The sequence below is a fragment of the Euprymna scolopes genome, chromosome 15 (assembly GCF_053919585.1).
Source record: "Euprymna scolopes isolate OS-2025 chromosome 15, ASM5391958v1, whole genome shotgun sequence".
NCBI classification, from domain to species: Eukaryota; Metazoa; Mollusca; class Cephalopoda; order Sepiida; family Sepiolidae; genus Euprymna; species Euprymna scolopes.
This window is the reverse complement of record NC_136496.1, coordinates 131545236-131565336: the sequence shown is the minus strand read 5'-3', so window position 1 is coordinate 131565336 and position 20101 is coordinate 131545236. Positions and strand designations below refer to the sequence as shown.

General features: G+C 33.2%; 1 protein-coding gene across 1 annotated transcript in view; it reads right to left on the bottom strand.

Moving 5' to 3' along the window:
* Positions 1-6585: 6585 nt before the first annotated feature.
* Positions 6586-20101, bottom strand: part of LOC145294150 (uncharacterized) — a 218126-nt gene continuing 204610 nt past the window's right edge. The window contains exons 3-4 of the mRNA XM_080141258.1: positions 17619-17806; positions 6586-7264 (exon numbers count right to left, since the gene is read on the bottom strand). Coding sequence (XP_079997384.1) covers positions 6929-7264; positions 17619-17806 — 524 coding nt within the window. The 3' untranslated portion in view covers positions 6586-6928. The remainder of the gene's footprint in view (positions 7265-17618; positions 17807-20101) is intronic.

The following is a 20101-nucleotide window of genomic DNA, read 5'->3' as shown; positions in this document are numbered from 1 at the left end:
AAATCCAGCAGAGTGCTCAATTATAAGGAAAATCTTAAAATAAGAGCGTGTTATTTATATTTTGTTTGCAGAGAGTTTTTGAGAAGATAAGTCATTGGTACGTTTTAGATACCCATATCAAGCTCTCTTCAGCCTATACTCATCCAATACTGAGTATTAGCTGAAGAGAGCTTGATATGGGCAATTAAAAACGGTCTAAATTATCGGGTTTGAAACCGACGGTACCAATGACTTATCTCATCTAAACTTTCTATAATCATAATATAAATATATATATATATAAATTCAATATAGTTCAATATTTTTCATAACAACAAGCAATCATGATTTATATATATGCATACTCCTATAAATTTTTGTATTGTTATTCATATTAAAACTCTTTTTTCTATTTATTTAAAAAGAAAATGCTACTTTGTTATATATATATATATATATATATATATATATATATATATATATATTAACCTTTATATATCTAATTTTAAATAAGAATGTAAATATACTAAATACTAATCATAGTGGGGGTGATAAGTAGTTAGATGGATTAATCCTAATCTTATAAATACAAGACTGATAAATTAAAAAATTAAAAAATGTATCCATTTTAAATGTGGAAATTGATGAATCGCACAGGGAAAAAATCATTTTTATAGTATGAAAAGGTTAGTAATTGCAATTAAGAATAGGAAATTGGATCAAATGTTTGTAACATGTCTCCTACCTAAGATTAATGGAGGTGGTGTTTGATCAACACTGCAGGGGGAGCCATGATGTAATATACTGTTTTGTTTTTAAATCCCCGAAACAGTGTTTCGTGGTAAACAACTGATGATCCCTTTAAAAATAAATTATTGGTATTATAGTAAATTCGAGAGCGAGTTGATGCAGTGATTGCAGGTGATTAAATGACTTACTGACAAGATAGTTTTCTAACGAATGATAAAAAATTTTTTTATATAGTTTTAAAGGTTAAAAACTTCAAAGACTATATATATATATATATTCATCTGCAAAAGATCTAGCTAATTTGCATATTCTTTTAAGCATTTATTTGTAAACACAAGTCTCTTTCCATATATATTTATGTATGTGTGTATATATTTGTTTCAAAATTTTGCCTACCAAACTCCTCTTTCAGTTTTTTGTCTAAAGAAACTTAATGCATATGCCAATCTTTATATTTGTATTTTAGCGCGGGAAAATCAGTGCAAAATTGTGAAAATTTAAAAAAATTAAATTTGCCAGGTGAAGGTCGAATATTTACGCATTACGAATATGCATACGTAACATAATAGCTATTGGTTCATATTTTAACTTTCAGCCTTGCAGCAGACATGTCTTCATATGTCAGGCATTAACGCTAAAGAAAAAAGTAAATCGTAAGCTAAACGTTTTGGTTTCGATTCTCGGTGGTGGCGCACTAGTAATTTTTTTAAAACGTTTTAAATTATTAATATATTTTGGGTTTAATATAATATAATAATACATACGAAATCTGCATTATCGAAATATCATATTTAAGCGTATTTTACGACCGGGCAATTCCGAGCGACTTGCAAGTATATATATATATATATATATATATATATATATATATATATATATATATATATATATATATATGCGAGAAAGTATAAAAGTTCGCGCCTTTTCTTCTATTTTTATATATATTAGTGTTGGGTCAATCAAACGGAATCGGGAATAGGAAAAAACGGAATTTGATAGGGTATCGAGAGCGGTATCGAAATTGGAAAAAAATAGCCTTATTTCCGATTTCAAAAACGATTCTTAAAAAATCTTAAACTAAATTGTCAGTGCTGGTATTTATGATAAAATTATAAATAGTATATTTAAGCTACCAGTAAAATTAAAATCTAATAACATAACAATACAATGTAAATTATTTTTATTTGTGTTAAAATAAACAACAGAAAATGAAAATTTGGCAATCGTGTGACTAAAAGGAAAACTACTTCGTTTTTCAGTAATTAGTGAACTTGAATATTTTTCAACTTTACGCGAGATACACTTACGTGTCGACTTTGCTTGGTTTTAATTGTCTGTCGGGTTAGTAGTCTTTACTAGTTGTAAAAACTACTTGCAAATATATAACAGATGAATAGGGTGAAGACAAAACGACCTAAATAATAAAACTGATTCCTGCTTATCAATATTATTGAAACCATTTTGGCAATTAAGTTCTTGTTCCTTAAATTGACAAGACACAAATACATAGACTACATGAAAGACAGTGACACTCAATATGGTTTCCGTTCTGCTAGATCTACAGCAGATGTGCTTACAGTTATATCTCATAGGATTAGCAAATCTCTCGACAGAGGCAACCTTTCTAGGGCAATTGCTCTTGACATATCTAAGGCCTTTGATAGGGTATGGCATAAAGGTTTACTTCATAAGATCTCTAGCTATGGTATAGCTGGAAATGTCTTCTCAATTATTAAATCATTTCTTTCTGATAGGTTCATAAGAGTAGTAGTTGAGGGGCAAAAATCAGAAGTCCACAGTATTAATGCCGGTGTCCCTCAGGGGTCCATCCTGGGCCCAACTCTTTTCCTGATCTACATTAATGATCTTCCAAATCACATCCTTACATCATTTGTAGACATTTATGCTTACGACACTACCATTTATGGTAGCACATCTAAGACAGTAAACGACCAAGTTCTCTCCAATTCTCTCTCCTCTGATCTTGAGCATGTAGTACAATGGGGAAAGGAGTGGCTGGTTACTTTTAATGCATCTAAAACCAAGCTTCTCTCTTTACATCATCAACATTCTGATCCACATCTGGCATCAATTGAAATGAATGGCTCTCGTCTTCAGGAGGCCTCAAGTTTTGACAAGCTTCTGGGCTTGACCATTACTCCTGATCTTAAATGGAACACGTACATATAATCTGTTGCCAAGGCCGCTGGAAAAATGGTGGGATCTTTCTATCGATCCAGTAGATATCTCACTGCTGATGCAATTCTCTATCTATATAAGAGCCAGGTACGTCCAAGGATGGAATACTGTTGCCACATCTGGGCAGGAGCTGCTAGAAAGGACTTGGCCTGCCTTGATAGAGTTCAAAATAGACTTCGTAGCCTCGTAGGAGATGTCCTTTTCTCTTCCTTGCAACCTTTATCTCACAGAAGAGATGTTGCGAGTTTGTCTCTGATGTATCGTTATTTTCATGGAAAGTGTTCGACTGAGCTTCAATCTATGGTCCCCCTCGCAAAACTTTCACAAGAAACACTCGTCTAGCTGTAAACACTATCAAAAATTCCCCCCACTCTTTATCTGTGCCTAAACCTAAACGTAGATTCCATGAACAAAGCTTTTTTATTAGAACTGCACGCCTGTGGAATTGTCTTCCGTTTTCCCGCTTTCCGGATTACTACAATATGGTTGTCTTCAAGTCTAACGTAAATAAGTTCTTGATGAGCCGTTCCATATAAGTTATCAAACTTAACAAATTTTCATTACTAATGATTATTATATTGTCCAATTTCTACTGTACACTCTTTAACCCTTATCCTTGAGTGGCCTCTTGGCCTTGATAATGAGTTGATACCTATGAAAAAAAAAAGAAAAAGTCCAATGCGAACAAGTTCTAATTGAATCGTCCCCCTAAATAATCCAAGTTTCAAAATTCACACTGTTTACTATGCTAAAATCACAATGACTAATGTATACCTATTAACCCTTATCCTCGAGTGGCCTCTGGGCCTTGATAAGTGGTGACACCCTTGTAAAAAAAAAAAAAAAAGACTGCACTGCAATTTGACTGCCAACATAAAAATGTAAGTCAGACGTTTCTCAGTCTTAAGCTAAACGTAAAACAACTGCTTAGGCAGCCCGACGCATTTCTGAATCTCCCAAGTTACTTTAAGTACTGACGCTGTGTTCTCCAGCAATCTGATGAATAAAGTAAAACAGAAAGAACACAGGTCGAGTAAACATTAATCTTTGTTTTGACAAAGATCCCACGATCACACCATAGCCGTTTTTCGTACAAATGTCGTGCTGTCCTTTTAAATGCGAAGAAGTATCTCCGCATCCAGGGAGCCATCTTTGCATACTGTGCTACCTGAATACACAACCTTCTTTCTTTCACATAGGTATTTGCTGTTGACAACGACGTTATATATATATATATATATATATATATATATATATATATATATATATATATATATATATATATATATATATATATATATACACACACACATTGCTCTAAGGATGAAATAAAGGAAATGGTGGATTTCACTTAACGCAAAGACATATTTTCCGTAAACTGAATTAAGTTCTCTCAGTTATCAGGATCGTAATACTATGTAACAGTAATGCTTATACCTATGAGAGACGGAGTTGTGTGTTTGGGTGTTTAAGTGTCTGCATGCTATGAAGAACGAAAGTTTTAAATTTAACGTTTTTTCATTAATAACGTTTACCAATATAATTATTTAGAAGACAATAATAGACAAGAGCCGATGAGAACCCGACTACTTTGACCATAAAGATTCGACTAGCTGATTCTGTTAACGAAATGAATGCGCTGTGGTGATTGAAGAACATCTAAGCGATGTTATAGATAGCGCGTATATTGTATATACAGAACCGATTACCACCACTTGCAGGCATCTACATGTTGCAATTAGTAAAACAGGTTGTTGTTTTTTTTTGTGATTTTTTTGTTTGTTGTTTTTTTTTGTTTTTTTTTTGTAGAATTAGACACGCAAGAAACTGAATTGGACTTCGAATATACAATGTTAATTTGGTTTTAAGAATAGCACTTTTCCCCATGTGGATTAGAATTCGTCATTTAATAGGTTTTTGACATGGAAACATTTAATTCACAAGTAGCTTAATACGGAGTCCAATTCCCCCATTCTGATCATGTCGTCATATTTACACGTTCTCTTAAACTTTCTAGGATCCATGCGTTAATCACTCCATTTTTTTACAAGGGAGTCACCACTTATCAAAACCCGAAAGCTACTCGAGCATAATAGTTAATGAATGTAAGGTGGTAGTTTAGTAATCGATAATGGTGTAGACTGTGCAAAATTTGTATTATTTAAGGGGACAGATCAACAAGAACTTGTTTACATTGAACTTGAAGGCTACCGTATTGCAATTGGCTGGGAAGCAGTCCTATGGAACAGTGATCCACACGCGTATAATTCTAGAAAAACAGCTTCTTGGAATTTGCGTTTATATTTAGACACACATAGAGAATGCGAAAACTCGTTGATAGTGGTTCTAGCTAGTTGAGTGTTTTTGTGAAAGTTTGGAAAGTGGGGACTATAGATTGGAGCTAAGACAAGCACTTGCCATGAAAATAACTATAGAGCAGAGACGGGTTCCAAACTTCTCTTCTGTGGGAAAGAAGTTGCAGGGAGGAGAAAAGGGCATTACCTACTATGTTTTGAACCCTTTCAAGAGAGGGCGTACCGAACAGTTTTTGCCTAGATGAGGCAACTGTATTGCATTTTAGGACGTACTTAGCTTTTATACTAATAGACGAATCAATTGACAGTGAGATGCTTACTACATATCAAGGTTGCATAGATAATCGATGTTAATTGGCGTTTAAGCCTAGTTAGTATCAGATGCTTGATAATTTATGAATATCAGGCGCTGTATGGATGAAGACGCTGATAGTCCTACAAACGAAAACAGCAAAGATTAACGTTGTTATCTTCCCTTGTATCATATATGATATATGATATCCAGACCGTGTGTTGAACGCGAATTGAATATTTTCTACAAAATTCGGTCTTCGGAGAAAACCGTTGCAATTAGGATCAGTATAAATAATGATATAGATTTCCATTAACATTGAAGAATATTTTATGAAAATGTGACCCAAAATATGTAAATTATACGGCAAGTCAATTTTATGTTTGTGTGTACGTTATCACCACTCGCCCCTTTTGAGAATGCGATCACCCGATCGCCGATAATGCAATATGAAAAAGTATTTTGTTTATTTATTTCAAGTGATGGCATGGTTGTGTTGAACGTGAAACTCGATCTAAACTACACTTTATTGCCTCTTAGGTTAAGATCAAAGTGTAGTATCTTTTCTGTTAAAAATAGTCAAATAATGTCGAAGGCCCTGCGATCACACCGAACGTATATATAATGGAAATATCTTACCAACTTCTTAAAGGGTTTTAGGAACAACATTAACTGGAATATTTAAACAAGCACCTTTTTATTTTGAAGGAAAGTGTACAATAATATCGTGGAGTCTTCGTTCTCACTGAGTGTTCATAAAATGGAAATATTTTTAAGTGTGGAAGCAATATACACCAGACTAGGTTTGCATATATATTTGGTGTCCGATTTCGAATGCTAAAGACTCTGTGATTGGCCGAGGCCAGGACTGCTAACTTGTCTGGGCCTGACCGCGTTAGAATTGGATTTCTTGTGTTTGATAAGACGTCGGTCGTGACCTGCCTGTCCGGGTTGTTCAATATACAACAATTTAAATATACAACTGTGGAATTTCCATGGATCCTCCTAGTTAAATAAAATATGTTGAGACAAAAAACATTGAAAATAAAATAGGGATGAAATAATACAAATTTATTTTGATACAAAATGTGTTTTTTTCTGTTGAAAAAAAATCTGATAGTTATTTGATTTTCTTTTATTTCATTAAAAATGTTTAGATAATTTTACAAGCACATTTTATTATAATTAATCAATATTTTATTCTCTCTCACTGTCTTTATCCCTTTATCTTCCTCTTTCGTAAGTTCATTTCTGTATTAAGAAGAAAGAGCAGTCCGTCAATATCAATCAATGTTTGTTTTTTTTTATGTATTTTGTTTTTTAGATCTCAAATCTCTGACCCACTCATAATATTAAAAAGAAAAAAAAATCCTTTTCTTCACTTATTCCGGCGTCAATGTCGTTCCGGAAGTCTCGGTTCCATACTAGTAATTGGAACCGGAAGTGACGTAGACAATGACGTCCGCGCAGCCAGGATTGTCTCTCTTTCTACTAGCTGATGACTTCTGCTCAAGCCTTCGTCGTCCTGTTGATCTGCACCTCTTTCATCTTCATCATCCGACGAATCACTGTCCTTCGATTCGTTGTCCAGAGCCTTTGAATCATTGGTTAGCTCGGAAATACCATCCGTATTATCAAGTTTGTCATCTTTGTCGTCGTCAGTGGATTTCTGGTCTTTTTGTTGTGAGTGTCGCCATTTCATTCGACGGTTTTGAAACCAAACTTTTACCTGGAAAAATAAAGAACATAAATTAATCCTTGTTAGGTTTAAAAGCGTAACTCTATGTTGATCATTGTAATTTCATCTACCCACTTTCCAGCAGCCAAAATAACGTAATGGTAAGAAGTACCGCCTGTCGTCTAGACAGTCGAGTTTTGATCATAGATGTAGTTGCTAGTTTAGTCACACTGAAGAGCCGTTGGTTGGTTGGTTGTTTTTGTATTACGGCATATCAACCCTTTTCGGGTTATTTAATGCCGAGTCCAAAGATTTTGAAGAAAAAATTTTTTAATAGAATATATTTTTTGTTTTCACGTCGGTTTCTATTTAACCCATAGTTGGGACCCTAACAGGTACTACCACTCCGGGTCAGAGTGGACCTGGGAGCAATGGTAATTAAAGGATGGCTCCACACTCCCCAAAGCCCACAAGCTGGGGCCTCACCATTGGATATAGTTTAAGGTCATATCCAGGACCTCCATTGAGGCACTTTTACCCTCTGCAGGGGGGGGGCAGTCGGCGTATTCTAATGTCCCACCGACAGGGGCACTGAAGAGCCGTGATACAGCGACATAATCGCTGTGGATGACTATATATATACATACATACAGATAGATAGATAGATAGATAAATAGATAGATAGATAGAAGCCGATTAAGAGGGTTACTACAAACGAGGGCCACCCAAAGGCTTTCTTGAAATACGCTTAAATATGTTATTTTAATTCATGCAGATTATAAATCTATTGAGTATTACATTTTATTCAATATATAGTAGTGATATCAAAGGTAAAAAAAAAACGAACACATTTTACTTGGGTTTCATTAACGAGAACCGGAACCAAAACATTTAGATCCCCAGCGGTATTCACTACCATATGGCCTAAGGACAAATAGATATCAAAACTTAAAAAATAAAAAAAAACGCAGTTTAGCGTATAAGTGTATATTTGCGCATGCTTAATTAAGCTTGCAAAGAGGCGTTCCACATACATGGACAGACAAGCTCACTTATATATATATATATATATATATATATATATATATATATATATATATATATGTGTGATTTTAAAATATAATTATCCACTGACACGTGTTTCGTTGTCTACAACTCATCAGAGTGGCTGAATCTAGAGAGATTCGAAATCGAGACCCCATGGTAAGAAGCGTAAGCCACTACCACTAATTAATATTATTTCATTGTAATAATTAATCACTTTGGCGTAAGATTTTTAATTTGAATGAGTTTTTAAAAAAAACGGCTCCTTTTTGTTAGACACATTGCTTCGCTATATCACAGCAACTACTTCTGACTGAAATTGAAATACCGTTGCCTTTTTGGCAGTTTTATCCACTGCACTAGTTTGTGTGTGTGTGTGTGTGTGTGTGTGTGTGTGTGTGTGTGTGTGTGTGTGTGTGTGGAAGCAAGGGGTTCTTATCGATACATGTCTCCATTGAAGACAATGGAATTTTCTTTTTGTATTTTTTTTATTACTGCGTCGATTTAGTGAGCAAGTTTCCAAGTCTGCGATGGTAATTTGTAATTCTACCTATTTCGGGTTGGTCCGGATTAATTAAGCGAGCGCTAGGTTATGGTTAAAACAAAGTTTATGGTCTTTAAATAAGATGTAGATCTCCATGGGTTTTAGTTTACTGATTTTGTCGCGAATATTTAGTTTATTGCTGCTTTATTTCTTCCAGCATTTATCATATCTATGCAGTTGCACTCATTTATCTCTAGTTTTTATCATAGTGTTTTTGTAATATTACGTATTGAGCACTGTCGAAGTCAATACTGAAAATATTTACATAAAATTTTATGTAGATACATAAAATAATATATGTATATGTATATATATATATATACAAGTTTAAAGAAACAACTCAACACAAACTTAGCTAAATCCCATTATAAATTTATTTCAACCTTCTACGAGGCCTTTTCAAATGAAGAGAGCTAGCCAGGTTAACATTAGACTTATATATATATATATATATATATATATATATATATATAATTATATATATATATATATATGTGTGTGTGTGTGTGTGTGTGTGTGTGTGTGTGTGTGTGTGTGTGTGTGTGTGTGTGAAGAGAAAGAAAGTGCTTATTGCGTTCATTTTTGGTAACACATCTCTAAATAACATTTATAATTAATTTACAATAAAATATTGTATGACTTCTGATAAGATTCATTCTTTGACAATTCAGACCGAGATAAAACGAAATGCTTTAAGCAAAACTTAATAAAATAGATGCTTTATTTTGAAATGAGGAGGAAATGTATGGAGGTCAATTTGGTGCGATAATAAAACGATTTGTGATGTGAAATATTGTGTCGCCGTTTTCTCGACTAAACTGAGACCTTGGACGTCCTCCTTCTCGATGTCATCGTCGAGTGTTGACAGACGATTCGAATGACCGATAAAGATTCAGACACAATTAAATAAAGCAACGTTAAATGAGGAATTGATGGAAGCTGAGTGAGAAAAGATGAAGGGAAAATCGGGAAGAAAGATAACGCAGTAAGAAAGAGAACAGGCGCCCAAACTATCACATCTTTCGACCTAACTTTTCAGCACTACTATGCAATCTTTGACTATTGCTACCTTCACCATCCAGTTCTAAAGTTTTTCATCATCCGCCTCCTCCTTCTTCTCCGCCTCTTTTTTCTTCTTCTTCATCTACTTCTTATCTTTTTACATTTTCTTCTCAGTTTTATTTCATTCCATCCCCTCTTCCTCAATGTTTTCTTTTTCGTTTTTCTTTTCTTTTTCTTCTTTTTAATTATTATCTAATTATCTTGTCTCCTCTTTCTTTCTTGATGTTTATCTTTCTTCATCTTCCCTTTCCTTCTCTCGCTTCTTCATCTTCGTCCTCTTTTTCTTCTCCCTTTATCTCACATTCTTTTCTCTTTCTTCATTTTCTTTCTAATTCTTTTATCCGTTTTATTATATCTATATCTTTTCTTTTTTTAGATTCATTATTAAAACGAATATTTGTAGTTAGCTTTAAGATAGTTCCTTTTGATCTTTTTATCCTTCATCCTCTTTTTTCTTCTTTTTCCTACTTTTTTTTCAACAGCTTTTCCTGAAATTCCTTTCCTGTCTTGGAGATGAAAGTCGTCGTTGTTAACTTCACGAACTAAAAACTTGAGTTTTCCAATGTTTGAATCCAGTTCGTTCCAGAAAATCACTTACACTAAGGATGTTAACAACCTTCACGTGCTCTCTCCCGTAAGTACCTGATGTCTTTCTAGAAGAAATTCTGACGAGAAAAATATCGAGGAAACCAATGCTAACATTAAAATTTTCGGATTCATACGACGACACGACGATGATGGCGATGATGATGATGATGATGATGATGATGATGATGATGATGATCCCTATTCGTATATTTCCATAAAATTTTATGTAGATACATAAAATAATATATATATATATACAAGTTTAAAGAAACAACTCAACACAAACTTAACTAAATCCCATTATAAATTTATTTCAACCTTCTACGAGGCCTTTTCAAATGAAGAGAGCTAGCTAGGTTAACATTAGACTTATATATATATATTCCTCATATATATATAATAATTATATATATATATATATGTGTGTGTGTATGTGTGTGTGTGACTAGAAAAATATCGAGGAAACCAATGCTAACATTAAAATTTTCGGATTCATACGATGACACGACGACGACGACGATGATGATGATGATGATGATGACCCCTATTCGTATCTTTTCTCATTTACTTTTCTATTTAATTTTTCCTTTTCTTTTTCTGTCTGCTGCCTTTTAACTTAAAAAACATGAAGTGCTACGAAGACACGAGTGGTACCATTAAAATGAGCAACATTTTGTTCTCCAGAATTTCTTGTTCTACATAGTCACCACCATTCTCAATGCACTTTTGCCTGAAATTCAATGATGTATACTTGCTTTTGACGCACACCCATGACAGAGGATTCTTTCTTGGAGTTTTACACCGTCAATATCTGCAACATATTAATAAAGTTTTCAGGACATGGATGCACGGTTTCAACCATAATAACAACGCAATTTGCAATCCCCTCTTATCTGTTCGGACGAAAAATAATAGAAGGTATTATTTTTGGAACGTCCATCGTACTTATCACCGATGCCATATTGCTTTCATTCTTTTTCTTCTTTTCTTTCCTGTTTTTCTTTCAATATTTTCTGATGTTATCCTTCGTTTTTTTTTTTCTACTTTCCTTTTTCGTTCTTTCTATTCAAAATGTTCTTTATCAACGTTATTCTTTTATCCTCTTCTCATTTCCCATTTCTCTTCACACATCTTCTCCTCTTTAAACTTTTTCTTTCTCTCTCTCTCATGAACTATACCGTCCATCTCTTCTTCTTCTTTTGTTTTTATCCTTTTTCGTTTTGCATCCTCATCATCATTGTTACTTTTTACATTTTGCCTTTTCTCACATCCACCTCTTCTTTTTTCGTTTTATCTGCCAGCGCCCATTTCTCTTCATCTTTTATCTGTTTTCTTCATTTTAATGTTTTATGCTTTAATATTAAAACTACATTGTGTCACCGTCATCTTTTCTGCATTCTTTTTCTCCTTCTTTTCTTCTTTTTTATTTCGTCCTTTCTTTTTCTCCTTCTTTTCTTCTTTTTATTTCTTCCTTTCTTCTTCTCCTTCTCTTCTTCTTCTTTTTTATTTCTTCCTTTCTTTATCTCCTTTTCTTCTTCTTTTTTATTTATTCCTTTCTTTTTCTCCTTCTTTTCTTCTTTTTTATGTCTTCCTTTCTTTTTCTCCTTCTTTTCTTCTTTTTTTATTTCGTCCTTTCTTTTTCTCCTTCTTTTCTTCTTCTTTTTTATTTCGTCCTTTCTTTTTCTCCTTCTTTTCTTCTTTTTATTTCTTCCTTTCTTTTTCTCCTTCTTTTCTTCTTTTTTATTTCTTCCTTTCTTTTTCTCCTTCTTTTCTTCTTTTTATTTCTTCCTTTCTTTTTCTCCTTCTTTTCTTCTTTTTTATTTCTTCCTTTCTTTTTCTCCTTCTTTTCTTCTTCTTTTTTATTTCTTCCTTTCTTTTTCTCCTTCTTTTCTTCTTTTTTATGTCTTCCTTTCTTTTTCTCCTTCTTTTCTTCTTCTTTTTTTATTTCGTCCTTTCTTTTTCTCCTTCTTTTCTTCTTCTTTTTTATTTCTTCCTTTCTTTTTCTCCTTCTTTTCTTCTTCTTTTTTATTTCTTCCTTTCTTTTTCTCCTTCTTTTCTTTTTTTTTATTTCTTCCTTTCTTTTTCTCATTCTTTTCTTCTTCTTTTTTATTTCGTCCTTTCTTTTTCTCCTTCTTTTCTTCTTTTTATTTCTTCCTTTCTTTTTCTCCTTCTTTTCTTCTTCTTTTTTATTTCTTCCTTTCTTTTTCTCCTTCTTTTCTTCTTTTTTATTTCTTCCTTTCTTTTTCTCCTTCTTTTCTTCTTTTTTATTTCTTCCTTTCTTTTTCTCCTTCTTTTCTTCTTTTTATTTCTTCCTTTCTTTTTCTCCTTCTTTTCTTCTTTTTTATTTCTTCCTTTCTTTTTCTCCTTCTTTTCTTCTTCTTTTTTATTTCTTCCTTTCTTTTTCTCCTTCTTTTATTCTTTTTTATGTCTTCCTTTCTTTTTCTCCTTCTTTTCTTCTTCTTTTTTTATTTCGTCCTTTCTTTTTCTCCTTCTTTTCTTCTTTTTTATTTCTTCCTTTCTTTTTCTCCTTCTTTTCTTCTTTTTTATTTCTTCCTTTCTTTTTCTCCTTCTTTTCTTCTTTTTTATTTCTTCCTTTCTTTTTCTCCTTCTTTTCTTCTTCTTTTTTATTTCTTCCTTTCTTTTTCTCCTTCTTTTCTTCTTCTTTTTTATTTCGTCCTTTCTTTTTCTCCTTCTTTTCTTCTTTTTTATTTCTTCCTTTCTTTTTCTCCTTCTTTTCTTCTTTTTTATTTCTTCCTTTCTTTTTCTCCTTCTTTTCTTCTTCTTTTTTATTTCTTCCTTTCTTTTTCTCCTTCTTTTCTTCTTCTTTTTTATTTCTTCCTTTCTTTTTCTCCTTTCCTTCCTCTTTTTTGTTTCTTCCTTTCTTTTTCTCCTTCTTTTCTTCTTCTTTTTTATTTCTTCCTTCCTTTTTCTCCTTCTTTTCTTCTTCTTTTTTATTTCTTCCTTTCTTTTTCTCTTTCTTTTCTTCTTCTTTTTTATTTCTTCCTTTCTTTTTCTCCTTTCCTTCCTCTTTTTTGATTTCTTCCTTTCTTTTTCTTCTTCTTTCCTTCTTCTGATGCTGCGTTTCTCATCATCTTTTAAGTTTTTTTCTTTTACTTCTTCGTATTTTTGTTTTATCCTTCATTGTTTCTTCTACTTCAACTTTTATCAAATTTCTTTGTTCTTTTTTACCGTTTTTAACTTCGTTTCCTTTTTCTGATTTTCCTTCTTTAGTTTTTCGTTTTAACTTCTTTTTTTCTTTTTTTTTTCTCTCGTCTTTATCAACTTCTTTTTTCATTCTTTCTTTTATATTTATCAACTTCTTTTCCTTCTTTTTGCATTTTCATGCGTAGTTTTTTTTTCTCCAACATTTTTTCAAATCGGAAATATTTAATCTTTTTTTTTTATTATTTCTAACCCGATTACTTTATTTTCCACAACTTTTCATCATTCATGCCATTTTACATAAACATCAAATTCAAGATGTTGTTGCTCAGCTTTTCTTATAATCTCAACCTTATCTATCTACTTGTTGCTCTTGTCTTTTCTTATTTTTTGTTTTCTTCACATTTTTCTTTCTCAGTACTACTACTAATACTACTGCTAATACTACTACTAATACTACTGCTAATACTACTACTAATACTACTGCTACTACTGCTACTACTTTTTATTGTTTAAAATTTTGCTTTCAGGTCTTTCAAATGACGAACTTTGCGAAACGAAAGTGAGTTACCGAAAATATAATAGAAAGATGTTCATGCTGATTTTTTAACATCTTCGCCTTTGGTTTTATTTTTTATTTTTTATTGATACAGTAATTAAAGCTAAGATCCTGTTTCATACAAGTGATTAAAATCATTTTTAATATTGTTACCGAACGCGTATGGGTGTTGGTGAGAAAATCGCCAGCAGCAGCCGAAGCATAGCTGGCTAGCGAAAATATTGGCAGCAGAAACCGTTAAAGCACGTATGCAAATTAGTAAGTGTGCGCGAAATAAATGTGCGAAGAAAAAGAGAAAAATATTCTGTGTGGTTGAAAGGGAAGCAAAGATGGGCGTGTAAACATGAGGGTGGGGAGACAGAGACATTTGAAAAAGCCATGTTTGTTCGAAAGGACTTTGGAAATAAAATGAAATGCAACCGATTTACTAATACCGACTTAATGTGTTTGCCTTTGAAGAAATAGTGTTATATTTGCAGTCAGTCCTTAGATAGGGAGGAAATAAACTATTAGAGTAGAACGCTTTCAGGCAGCTAGGGATCCAATATTAAGGAGGTGGGATTTTGCTGCTTGTATGGATAGTCGGGAATATGTACGCCGAGGGGGCACAAGTGATGAGTTCATTCAAAAACATTCCATTAAAATACTTGTAAAACAAGCACAGGGATGTGACATTGCGAGTGGACAGAGGTTGGAGCTTGGTCGATAGTGCGGGACTTATTTTATTTGAAACTTTTTTTGAACCCTGTCTAAGAGTGAGAGACAAGTCGTGGATATACCAACCCAGATGTGGCAACATGATTCCATTCATGGATTAATTGTGGCTTTGTAAATATATAGGATGCTTTCTAGTATTATAAATTTTCTAGCACGGTAGAGGGAGCATATCTTTATTGCAACAGACTTAGCAATGTCCTCAATGTATTTGCCTAATTCATTCGAATTTATTACCTTGGTTGCACTCCTGTTGCAAAAGCATTTTTCTGTTGTGGTAATTGGCGTTTTAGATGGAAACATTTAAGGTACATTTATTACTCTACAAGAAGTCAAATTAACAAAAAAGATATCTGCATTTAAAAATGATATCTAGATTTAAAAATGATATCTATATTTAAAAAATATATCTACATTTTAAAAAGATATTTAGATTTAAAAAAGATATCCACATTTAAAAATGATATTTAGATCTAAAAAGGATATCTACATGTAAAAATATATCTACATTTAAAAATATATCTACTTTTAGAAAGTACTCTCCTTTTAATCCTATCTGCAAGTAAAATCTACTTTCTATGCGATTTTAGAATCCGAAACAGAATCTATAATTGTATTGAAGTTGATAATTTGATCAAAATCAATATTGGAATTGTCCCATCGCTAGTTAGGATCGACTTCATTTTGGGATCGTTTTATTATAAGCTTAAACGTTGCAATTCCTCCTCCCCAATCGCCTGAAACACTAAATAATAATTTTTTGTCACCAAATTTGTTTTGTGGAAGATGTGGTATCAAATCGATATTAATTCATTTAATAAAGAAAAGAAAAAAAACAAGAAAGAGGAAATTGTATTTATCTGTTTACCAAAACGGTTTTCGAATTACTATTTTATTTTTATTTTTTTATTATCAACTTGTTTTAATTCTTCCGAGGTAGAGGTTATGTTTTCGACCATTTATTTGTATACAGCATAGTTTATTTGTGTACAGCATAGTGTTTATATCGCAAAACTAAGAGTCACTACATCTGGCCAAAATTAAGCTTGGTCTGGCCTGCTTGGATTTGAAATTGTATTTATGTTAGTCTGTCATGCTTCAGTTTGAAATACCATTTTGCTGGTCTGTTACGCTTAAATTTGAAATATCATTTTGATGGTATATTATACTTAAGTTTGAAATATTATTTTAATGATTGAACGTGCACATCAAATAGACGCATCTTCAAAATGTCTCTTCTTGCTTAAACATTGCTTCACGACGTAAATGTAAATATTCTAGTCTTCCCGGTCTTTATTTTTATTCTTACCGATTTTTTTCTTTTTCTCTTTTGTTCTTGTTACCGGGTGTGCAAATAACTAAAGTTCCAAGACCGTATCTTCACTATTATCTCGTCACAACGGCCTCCCAGCGGGGCAGACTAGTGATGCCACCGAGTTCCGTAACAGCTGAGGCAAAATATCCCAGCTAAAACATGAAAAGAAAAACGCGAAAAAACAAAACAACAAAAACATCGGCGCGGTCCTTACGGCCAACTTGCAGCATCTGTCCCCCGCGATGCGGGCGGGGTAAAGAATACGGGGAAATGTTGTCGGTCGCATTCCGGGCTTGATGGATGAGGATGAGTTTGGCGAAACGAGAAGTGTCGGAGGCTTTGAGGGCGTCAAAGAGATAGAGGTGTGGCGAATATATATATATATATATATATATATATATACCAAGAAAGCGAAAGGGAGTAGGAGGGAGGAGGTTGAGGAGTAAGGTGGAGATAATGGCGGATGAATAATAAGGGGCAGGTGCCCACAGTAACAGCAACAGATGTGAACTACTAATGCGGGTATAGGGTGGGCAGGAAAACAATAAAGCAAAAACAATGTTGGGTGCCGTTGTTTGAGGAAGTGTGTCATCCGTTGACAATAAGTTTAGTCATTTGTTTATGTGAAACAGTTTCACATTTTATACAGCGATTCCTACCGACAACAAAAATGAAGATAGATAGACAGACCGACAAAAAGACGTTGGAATATGAATCTTTAAAAGATGAAATATTCAATTACTAGCGAGGGTACCCGGCGTTGCCCGGTTTTTGGAGGTGTGTGTGTAAGAGGGGGGGTAAAGTAAAGAATAACCCTGTTTAAACATAAAAATAAAAACGATGTTAAACTTCTTAAAAACATCGGCAAAACAAAAACAAACAAACAAAAAAAGCAGCGAAAAAACGTAAAACTTCGTTAAAAAAGCTTAGAGGACAAAAAGTGAAGTTTATTCATTTAATGATGGTTTAATTAAAGTATGACTTCTAACCAGGGTTGCAAAGTTGGAAGGTATAAAATCTGGCTGCGATTTCAACAAAAATGTCCAAAATATCTGATTCCGACTTTTTATCTTAATCTCTTTCAATATTCAATAATAATTGGAGTAAGATTTAAAAATCTGATTCGCAAGTCGACTTTGGCTCTTACTTCTAACATTCTTACGAGTTCAACTCCAACTTCTACTCTTTTCAAATTCGACTTTCCTGGACTCCGAGAATTTCAAAATATGTGAATTCGACTCCTTAATTTAAAATCTTACTATATTCAGTAATAATCAGAGTCAGAGTAAAAACAAAAGACAAAAGAAAAACTGACTTCAACTTCGAATTCTTCAACCCCCCCCCTCATTGAACAGATTCCGTAACTCTGCTTATAACAACTGGAAGAATTAAACTCCATTCATTTAATAATAATTACCTGTGCGTCTGTAAGCCCCAACATGGCGGCCAACTGTCGTCTGTCAGGTTTAGTGACGTATTTTTGCACCTCAAATCGTTTTTCTAGTCCTTTTCGTTGAAGATTCGAAAAGACAGCGCGAGACCAAGATCGTTTCCTCTTTGGTTGACTGCCAACATGTTGATCGGTATTCAATACAGAGTAAGGACCTGAAATGACACAATGGAGAAAAAGAAGACAATATTATAAATGATGTCATAATTGTCATTTACTTCTTGAACTATAATGATCGGTAGCACGAAGAGAGCATTTATGTTACATGTGTGTTTATTTCCTTCCTGTGGACAAAGTTAAACACATGGTTCGATAAGGTTTTAAAAAGCCAACGCACTGTGATCTACAAAACATATATGATCAGCTCCGTCTGTATTACCCGGCAGGGGAGCCTCAGATCATTTGTAATAAACGAACCTCGTCTCGGATAGAAAGTTAATCCAGATAAGATGGACCTTCTAGACCTGAACAAGACCATACAAACCACTGTCGGATAAATTGTCGAGTACGTATTCTCGACAAGTAAAAACAATACCTATGTATAGGTGTATTTAAACATCCGAATCATTTTAAAAATATTATATTTTATACTAATTGTGAGTTAATCAACGTTTGTTTTCATAAGGCTTGTTCTTTTTAAATATTTTTACTAGCAAGAAGTCCGACGTTGCTCGGCATTGACGCAGATCATTATTATATTGTTTTCACCATGCTTATTATAACACCATATTACTTTCTGATTTTTCTCATCTTAATAAAGTCGAAAGAAGAGGCGATACCTTTTTCTCTTCTCTGCAACCTCTTTCTCACAGAAGAGACGTTGCGAGTCTGCCTCTGCGCTGTTGCTATTTTCATGGCAAATGTTCGACTGAGCTTCAATCTATGCCCCCCTCGCCAATCTTTCAGAAAAAAAAAACACTTGTCAAGCTAAAAAGACTATCGATAAATTCCCTTATTCTCTATCGGTACCTAAACCCAAACGTGGATTCCATGAACAAAGTTTCTTTCTTAGATCTGCCCTGCTGTTTTGCTGGCGTGTTTCCAAGCTGACTACAATAACATCGTCTTCAAGTCCAACGTAAACAAGTTCTTATTGAACTGTCCACGTAAATAATCTGAAGTTGTAAGGTGGTCCTATCTCCATGGGTCATTTAGAGGTGAAGTCACGTAGATAATCGACACAAAAATATTAGTAAAATGATGAAACAATCGTGCGTATATATGGTAAACGAAACCGAACCTTTTGGGGGATGAACTTTTTAATTAATTCATATAGTCACCATTCATCAAGGCCCGGGGACTGCTCAAGGATAAGAGTTGATGAGTACTGTAATGGAAATGTGATAATTTATTTTAGAGGACAGTTTTTGAAGAAACTGTTCATATTGGACTTGAAGACGACCATGTCATATCAGCTGGGAAGCGGTTTCATAGTGTTGTGTTCCACAGATTAGCAACTCTTGGAAAAAAACTCTGCTCATGGAATTTTTGCTTAGATTAAGCCACAGATAAAGAATAAAAGATAAAATAAGATTTTATAGCTCTTGTACTTAATTATTGAGCAATTTAAAGAAACTTAGTCTTATTAATATTTGTATTTGAATGGAAAATTTGAAAATTTCTATTTCAATAGTATATTGTGTGTATATTTAAGCATCATGTATTTAGTCATTCATGCAAATGTTATTAAATAGCACGGAATATTTCAGGGTGATTAGATTTTTATCAGTTTTTCAAATAAGCCACTTCGTATTTCAGTCAAATTAGTGTGCACATAATTTTCGTAAATTTCTTCTTCAATTTTCCTTTCCTTGTGAGGAATTTTGACTTCATTAATAAAATCATCTTCAGCCAGGATTAGGGTTACGATTAGGGTTAGGGTTAGGGTTACGATTAGGGTTACGATTAGGGTTACGATTAGGGTTGGTGTGTTTACAACTATTCCTTTTAATGTTGAGCTTTTTAACGGTTAGTAATTTATGGTGATTAGATGCTGCATACGGATTTGGTTAGGTGGTAAAATTAAGAGATATAATTTCTCTCAACGGCTAAAAATCTATACCTATGTGTACAATTTTTATTTGGTACCATAATATATAATAGTCAAAATACACACACGCACACACACACACACGCACACACACACACACGCACACACACACGCACACACACACACACATATATATATATATATAGTAGAAATGGTAATTAATAAAAACCTGAAGAAAGTGCTCGATACTGATGTAGAGCAAATATGCGTTTTATTTTTTATTGTCGTAACTAAACAGAAAAATACGGTAATAAAAAATAAAACGTATTTATATATATATATATATATATATATATATATATTTGGTAAAAAATAAATACTGAACTGATTAGGAGATTACCTTGTACGTAAACAAATACAAATATCAGGTTGACAAGAAAATTCATGCGGTTTTAAAAAA